Source organism: Onychomys torridus, chromosome 21 (assembly GCF_903995425.1).
Source record: "Onychomys torridus chromosome 21, mOncTor1.1, whole genome shotgun sequence".
Lineage (NCBI taxonomy): Eukaryota > Metazoa > Chordata > Mammalia > Rodentia > Cricetidae > Onychomys > Onychomys torridus.
This window is the reverse complement of record NC_050463.1, coordinates 1,962,808-1,971,007: the sequence shown is the minus strand read 5'-3', so window position 1 is coordinate 1,971,007 and position 8,200 is coordinate 1,962,808. Positions and strand designations below refer to the sequence as shown.

General features: G+C 58.4%; 1 protein-coding gene across 1 annotated transcript; it reads left to right on the top strand.

The window, feature by feature from the left end:
- The first annotated feature begins 3,214 nt into the window (after nucleotides 1–3,214).
- On the top strand, nucleotides 3,215–5,679 carry Lsm7 (LSM7 homolog, U6 small nuclear RNA and mRNA degradation associated). The gene is made up of 4 exons (XM_036171213.1): nucleotides 3,215–3,571; nucleotides 3,826–3,916; nucleotides 4,738–4,809; nucleotides 5,408–5,679. The coding sequence occupies exons 1-4, from the start codon at nucleotides 3,215–3,217 to the stop codon at nucleotides 5,548–5,550; spliced, it is 663 nt and encodes a 220-aa protein (XP_036027106.1). The 3' UTR covers nucleotides 5,551–5,679.
- The last annotated feature ends 2,521 nt before the right edge of the window (nucleotides 5,680–8,200 follow it).

The following is an 8,200-nucleotide window of genomic DNA, read 5'->3' as shown; positions in this document are numbered from 1 at the left end:
CACCCGCTCCCAGGACCTGATACCCTGGGCCTCAGGGGCCTGGGCTCCTGCAACCTGTGTGCTGGATGGCGCTGGATGGCGCTGGATGGCATGTCATGCCTGCTCTACGTACCCTGCATTTGTGTTGGGTTCTATCCCATTGGGGTCCCCTGCCCACTTCTCAGCTTCACAGCTTCCCCCTCTCTACAGAAGGACGCACCTCAGTCTTCATGGGCTCCAGCCCAGGGGCCTGCACCTGTAAGGGATCCAGATGCTCCCCTCCCCCAGCAGCCTCCAAGTGAAGAGCTGGCCAAGAAACCCCTGCCCACTGAGGAGGCAGCCCTGCCTGAGGAGGCAGCCCTGCCTGAGGAGGCAGCCCTGCCTGAGGAGGCAGCCCTGCCTGAGGAGGCAGCCCTGCCTGAGGAGGCAGCCCTGCCTGAGGAGGCAGCCCTGCCTGAGGAGGCAGCCCTGCCTGAGGAGGCAGCCCTGCCTGAGGAGGCAGCCCTGCCTGAGGAGGCAGCCCTGCCTGAGGAGGCAGCCCTGCCTGAGGAGGCAGGAGCTGCAAACCCTGCCAGGGATCTCAACAGCCCCACGGTCAGCACATCTAGTCCCACAAACAGGGACCAGATCCAGCCCAGCCCTGTGGTGCAGCCAGGGACTTTGGCCTAGGAAGAGGAGGCACAAGAGCTGGACCCTCAGTCTTCCATGCCACACAGATGCCGGCCACCAGGGACCTACAGGGACAGGGACAGCTGCCCCCCTCCTGGGCAGCAGACCCGCGCCGTGGCCTCCTTAACATGGTGCTCAGCCCCTGAGGCCTCGCGCTTCTCCACCGCGGCGCACCTCGGCGCCCGGCTCTGCTTTGCACCAGGCTGTGAGCCCCCTGCCACCCGCTCCATGCAAGGCTGCTGCCTCTGGTGCTTCGCCGATGACCTCGCCCCGCAGTCCCAGCCGGCCGCGCCTTCTTCCCCAGGACAGGGCCCTGTGGGGCCAGAACAACATCTCTGTCATGCAGGTTTCTATGTTGGGAGTGGCCGCGAGAGACCTAGATGTGGGCCCCCCTGCCCAAGGGTCGACAGGAGGAGTCCTTTACCCCATCAGGAGGGTCCATGCCGAGATGGGAGTCTGCTGGTCACGCTCCAAGCCAATGGCTCTGGCTCTAGGTTCTGCAGTCTGCGGCATGGCGGGAACTGGCCAGGCATGCGTGGGTCGTGTCCCCAGCAACTAGCCCTCAGTTCCAGTCTCTTCCACACCATGGCCACTGCCCTCTGCCCCACCAGTGGCTTCTGGACCTGGCATCTGTCCTCTACCTCACCAGCCAGGCTCTGGACTCCACGACAGATCTGCCTGCAGGGAGCCCACCACATATGCTGCATGTCACTGCGGCAGAGGCCGCAGCCCCCACACTCGTGATGGAGCCAGGGTCCCGTGTCCGCTCACACTTGCATGGAAAAGGGTGATAGGCAGTGGCAGCTGAGCAGTCCCCCTTGGGGGAGGAGGGAGGAGGATGGCCCCCAGATACCCCTATCCTACCAGAGTGGACAGACAGGAGCACTGGGCCCAGCCACCTGCTTGGGCCCCTTGGACTGCGCCTTAACTTAAGCCATTTTGTACTGGGATCTCTGAGCTGGTTGGAGGGGCTCTGGGCAGTGCCATCTGAGACCCCGCTCTAGGTTGTCAGGGGATTAAATAGCTTTTCATACTCATCTTGGCCTCTTGTCCTGTGAGGTCTGGCCTGGACACAGGGCCCTGCTGAAGGTTCTCTAGTGGTGTTGGGTCCTGAGAGGTGTGGGGCAGCCAGAGCCCGCGGACGCTCCTCACCCCTTGTCCCCATGATGCCCTGATTGCTTTGCAGAGATGTGTGTGGTCCCCAACCTCCCACTGAGCTGCCCTGCCCAGTCACAGCCCCAGCCGGGCTGATGGCACAGGCAGAGGCAGCTGCATCTTTGAGTTCACGGCCAGCCTGGTCTGTATGGCAGGTTCCAGGCTAGGCTGGGCTTTGTAGTGAGAGCCTGTCTTTAAAAAAAAAAAAAAAAAGCTGGAGAAGTGGCTCGGAGGGTAAGGACACTGACGGCTCTTCCAGAGGTCCCGAGTGCAATTCCCAGCACCCACATGTGCTCACAGGTGGCTCACAACCACCTGTACTGAGGTCTGGTGCCCTCTTCCGGTACACAGGCCTACATAATACAGAACACTGTGTACATAATAAATCTTTTTAAAAAGAGACAGAAAGAGGGACATGGGCTGGAGTTAGTGCTCCCTCCTTTTCCTGAGAGGCGAGGTGGGTCTCCAGCACTTGTGCTGCTGGTGGCTCAGAATGGCCTGTAAATGGCCCTGGAGACCCACACTCATGGGCATGTGTGCATACATGGACATACACACATACTTTTTTTTTTTTTTTTTTTGGTTTATTGAGAGGGTTTCTCTGTGTAGCCCTGGCTGTCTTACTCTGTTTCAGTCAGGTCTTGAACTCACAGAGATCCATCTGCCTCTGCCTCCTGAGTGCTGGGATTAAAGGTGTGCGCCACCATGTCTGGCCATAATTAAAACCTAAAAAAAAAAAAACCAAGTTGAAACTTTGGGACATGAGCCTCACGGAACCATGGGACACACGGTGGTGGGAACCAGGTCACGGTGGGGTGTTCCAGGACCAAATGGATGTGGTGGCACACAGCTGCCGTGCAGGCACTCAGGAAGGTCAGGAGTTGGAAGTCATCCCCAACTACCTGGTCTGCCTGGCCTGCATAAGACTGTTTCAGAAGCCAAAAGCGTAGGTTTAGGTCCTTTGGACCCCCATTGGGAGGGGGCACATGTGCCAAGTGCACACACAGGAGTTGGTTTGGCGGCAAGCGTCTCTACCCACAGAGCCATCTTGCCGATCCTAGCATCTGGACTTTAACCTAACCTTCCACCCACATGTTCAGGATGGCGTGTACCCTTTCCCCATTCACTCGACTCTCAGATTCCCTCCCACAGGTACTTCAACAGTGGACTACATCCCACCTACGAAAAGAAGCCCCAGAGGCACAGGCTGGACCCGGGGCCATGATCTGAGGTTCCCCTGGCCCCACATCCACAGTGGGGTCAACAGCAGTATCTAGCAGGTGCCTACAATGCTGTTGCTGCCCAGAGACCAGTTTGGGCATCGAGGTAGGCTGAGCAGCCTGGACAGAGGTAGGCTGAGCAGCCTGGACAGAGGACGGACGGGTCATGTGATGGCCTCTCTGCTGTTTGGATGGTGGCAGGGCCAGCGGACGCCCGAAGGCGGGTGGGGAGCCAGGGACGCGGAGGAACTGGGATCGCGTGGGGGTGCGGACGGACGGGGGCGTGGGGTGCGGACGGACGGGGGCGTGGGGTGCGGACGGACGGGGACGGGGGGGGCGGACGGGGGCGTGGGGTGCAGACGGACGGGGACGTGGGGTGCGGACGGGGACGTGGGGTGCGGACGGGGACGTGGGGTGCGGACGGACGGGGACGTGGGGTGCCAGACGGGACGTGGGGTGCGGACGGACGGGGGCGTGGGGTGCGGACGGACGGGGACGTGGGGTGCGGACGGACGGGGACGTGGGGTGCAGACGGACGGGGACGTGGGGTGCGGACGGACGGGGATGTGGGGTGCGGACGGGGCGGTATGGGGATGCAGAGAGGGGACAGGGATGCAGCCTGGATGACGGGATGCAGACAGGACTTGGGGAGAGAGACAGATGCAGATTCAGGGAGGCAGAATTGAGTTGGGGGCATGGGAGGCGGAAATGAGGGTGCAGACGGGCTGTGGTGTGGTGGGAAGGAGTCACTGGGATGTAGGAAGACGGGCCCTCACTCCTCAGCTCCGCCACTCTCCAGCAGGACAAAGAGAAGAAGAAGAAAGAGAGCATCTTGGACCTGTCGAAGTACATTGACAAGACCATCCGGGTGAAGTTCCAGGGTGGCCGGGAAGGTGAGTGTGCTCAGACGGAATCGGGGTCGTGGCAAGCGTGGGGAGCCACACAGGCCAGGCACTCTTACCAAGGGCAAAGCTTGGGCCATGCTCTAACATTGAGAGGTACCAGTAGGCCCCAATTGTGGATGGGGAAAGAGAGCCAGGTGGGGTAGCACCCAGAGCATTATTGGTAGATCCTGAAGGAAGAGGTCAGGATGTTGGGAGGAGGGGACAGGAAAGATGGAAGGAAGGAGTCCCTCAAGAGCCTGGAGGCAGCAGTGACCCAGGAGGTTTCCCAGTAGCAGGAACGTCAGAAGTCCAGGCCGGTCTGAGCTATGTAGCAAGACCCTGCCTCTAAAACTCAACCAGGGCTGAGGCTGTAGCTCAGTGGGTAGAGCGCTGGTTTCCTTCCCAGCACCATGTAAACCAGGCATGGTTGTACAAGCCTGCTGTTCCAACACTAGGGGGGTAAAGGCAGGATTGGGGAGTTTAGGATTCTTTTCAGGCTGCCTAGTGAGTCTGAGGCCAGCCTGGGCAAATGAGACCCTCTCAGGACCAAAAAAAAAGGCTATTTTGTGTTACGTGAAACTGCAGAATTCAGTTTGGGGGACCATAACGTTTTATTATCACTTGGCCCACCATGAACTCGCTATCCATGGCCCCTTCCACACTGGGAAGAAGAAGGTTGGAGTCCCAGGCACCAGGCCACCACATAGGGACACACCTCCCCATGAGTTCTGTAGTGGCAGCTGTCCATGAACTGTCCCCATGCCTGGGTCTGCAGCAGGAGGACAGTGGCGGCATCACCCTCCCCACCTCTCTCCCCTCTGTTCCTCAAGCCAGCGGGATCCTGAAAGGGTTTGACCCACTACTCAACCTGGTGCTGGACGGGACCATCGAGTACATGCGAGGTGAGCTGGCTGTGGTTGCGAGCGTGCCACCAGGCCCTGTTCCTGCTCCCTGTGGGGTCACATTGCAGCAGGTGGTGACGAAGGGGGCAGGCTGGGGTGCAGGACCGCCCCTGACTGCCAGAAAGGTGACAAGCCTGCTATGATGGCCCCAGGCTTGAGACTTCCAGCTCACTCCCCTCAGCCCTCCTGGGGACGACGGGACACCGACCTCTGCCTGGAATGTCTGCCTGTGTCCATGGCTCTGGGCCCAGAGGATCTCGGCTCCATCCAGAATAATGGCCATAGCACCCACAGGGCGTCCCTCAGTACTCATGACAATTACTTCCTAATCACTCTCCATTTCCACCTCTGTCCACCCTCTCTGGGGCCTCTGCTTCCCCCGCAGACCAACCCTTGGTGTTTATGGGGTGAGCATCTGCCCTTTAGGGTTCTTGTAGAATCCAGGTATCCATGTCCACAGTCAGCTCTGAGACCCGAGTGCCGGGGTCTGCCTGTCCCCAAAAGAGCTTCAAGAGACAGGACAGCCCCTAGGAGGTGCTGGTTGTGGAGTGCTGGGCTAAAGGACGTGTCTTCAGTTCCTCTTGTCTGTCACCCCCAGACCCCGATGACCAGTACAAGCTGACGGAGGATACGCGGCAGCTGGGGCTCGTGGTGTGCCGCGGCACGTCTGTGGTGCTCATCTGCCCGCAGGACGGCATGGAGGCCATCCCCAACCCCTTTGTGCAGCAGCAGGAGGCTTAGGTGGAGGGCCACCTGGCTCCGGCGACCTCCCCTCCTGGGTGAACTTCTGCGTGGTGTTTTGGTTTCTGTTTCTGTTTTATTTTGTTTTTTAATAAAATTGCCACTTGAGCATCCAAGTCTCCTTCCCTACCCCTTCTGCTTCGCAACTTTGGTCTTGTGAGAAGCCAGGTGTGGGGTGGAGGCCTGGCTTGGACGCCGTGGTGCTTGGGACTAGCAAAGGGGCCAGAGAGGCCTGGACACCTGAGGTCACCTCAGCCCAGCCTCACCTCAGCCTCTCCTCTCCTGGGCTGTGGCAAGAGGACGACATCTGGGTCCCGCCGGGACCTGGCCTTCCCCCACACGCCATCCTCATCAGCACTGTCTCCAGTGCGTTGTTCTGTCCGCCCAGGGAGCCAGGAGGACCTGACACACTCGGGCACGTGGGGAGATGGAGAGGCAGCTATTGAGCACGGTGGCTGGCAGTGAGCCGGGGGCCCTGGCGTCTCTCAGGCTGGGATAGCTATCGGGCATTTGCCACCGAGAAAGGGACAGGGTTCTGCCTCAGGACAGACAGACTTGGGTTGGCACTGGCGTGGGGCAACCATAAATTAGGGAATTAGTTCTAGCCCTCAGCCTTCCTAGCCCCTTCCCATCACCTGGGCTGGAGCCCACGGCCACAGTCCCCAGAGACAACCAGCCACTCGAGTTTGGGGAGCCCAGGCAGGGGGAGCCTGGCTCCCTGAAGATGTGACCCAAGGCCAGGGTCAGCCAGAGTCCCTCTTCTCAGTGTCAGAAACAAGACTTGGTGCCAGCCAGCCCTGCTTGCTGCTCCCGGAAGCCATGGAGGAGATTAAGTCAGCCAGCGCTGCTGACCTTGCCCAGCTCCCAAAGTCAGTAATCCTTGTCCCTGACACCCCTCGAATCTGCTCCAGAAAGTCCACTTCCCCCACCTTTGCTGAGCTACAGTCTTGAGGGAGTGTGGACAAACAGCCCCACCTGCCTGCAGACAGCAGACATGTCGCCGGCCCTGGAGACTCAGAGCTCAGAAAATGGCATGAATTCACTCCACCTGAGAGTGACTGACCCAGTTCCTGAAAGAGCTGACGGGGTCGCCTGTCATACGGGGTGATCAGCACAAAGTGGGGTGTCCCCCACTAGCTTCCAGGCTACTTTCCATTGTAGACCTTACGCTGCACGCAGGGCATGTGTCCACAAGAGTGGCCATCATCCGGAAATAGCCTAGCTGGCAGAGGAGCTCAGAGCATCCCCCTGTTGCAGGAGGGCCTGGAAGCTGCAGCCATTTCAGGCGGCTGGCCTAGCACCTGTTGCCAGGAGACAGAAAAACTCAGACCCTATGTCGTTGGGGCCAGCAAGTCTGAGGCCTGGAGAGGTGGGCCATACCTCCTAGCCCGGGCCACACCTGTTAGCCCCACACTCGGGAGGCTGAAGCAAGGAGGCCGCCAGTTCCAAAACAGCCAGGACTACAGAGCAAGACCCTCCTCAACGGCACAAAATCAGAGCCAGTCAGAGGGAAGGGCAAGGGGAGGCGCTTGCCCTCAAGCCTGGGGACCTCAGTTGGTTCCCAGGACCTACAGAGGGAAAAACAACTCCTGCAAGGTTGTCCTCTGACCCTACTCACACCATGGCACTTGTCCCCACAGATACAAACACAACTGAAATGGAAAACGCCGGACAGCCTGGGAGAGACTGCAGTGCTAGAGAGCGTTACTGGGGGGTTTGTTACACGGTGAGGCGCCCCAGAAAATTGCTGACAGAGCAAGATTCAAGTAAACACTATCGAAGAGTCGAGTTTGTGGTGAGTCTGTGTGTGTGTGTGTGTGTCTGTGTGTGTGTGTGTGTCTGTGTGTGTGTGTCTGTGTGTGTGTGTGTGTCTGTGTGTGTGTGTGTGTCTGTGTGTGTGTGTGTGTCTCTGTGTGTGTGTGTGTCTGTGTGTGTGTCTGTGTGTGTGTGTCTGTGTGTGTGTGTCTGTGTGTGTGTGTCTGTGTGTGTGTGTGGTGTGTGTCTGTGTGTCTGTGTGTGTGTGTGTGTCTGTGTGTGTGTCTGTGTGTGTGTGTGTGTGTCTGTGTGTGTGTGTGTGTGTGTGTGTGTGTGTGTGTGTGTGTGTGTGTGTGTGTGTGTCTGTGTGTGTGTGTGTGTGTGTGTGTGTGTGTGTCTGTGTGTGTGTGTCTGTGTGTGTGTGTCTGTGTGTGTGTGTCTGTGTGTGTGTGTGTGTCTGTGTGTGTCTGTGTGTGTGTCTGTGTGTGTGTCTGTGTGTCTGTGTGTGTGTGTGTGTGTCTGTGTGTGTGTGTGTGTCTGTGTGTGTGTGTGTGTGTGTGTGTGTGTGTGTGTGTTTTGTTTTTGTTTGTTTTGGAAGCAGGGTTTCTCTATGTAGCCCAGGCTGGCCTCGAACTCAGAGATCCGCCTGCCTCTGCCTCCCGAGTGCTGAGATCAAAGGCGTGCGCCCCGCCCCCTAATTTTTATTGTAAATGAGATCTTGCGGGTGTGTGACTGTGAGTTTTGTAGACAGACAGTATCCTGTCACAAAATCAAAAGACTAGACATGTCAGAAGAGTCCCTGGCCACCTTGGGACAGGAGAAAGTGGTCTACGAATTCCAGGATCTGGATCCAGCTCTGAGAGTTTTAATATTTTAAAAAGGTGAAATTTAATAT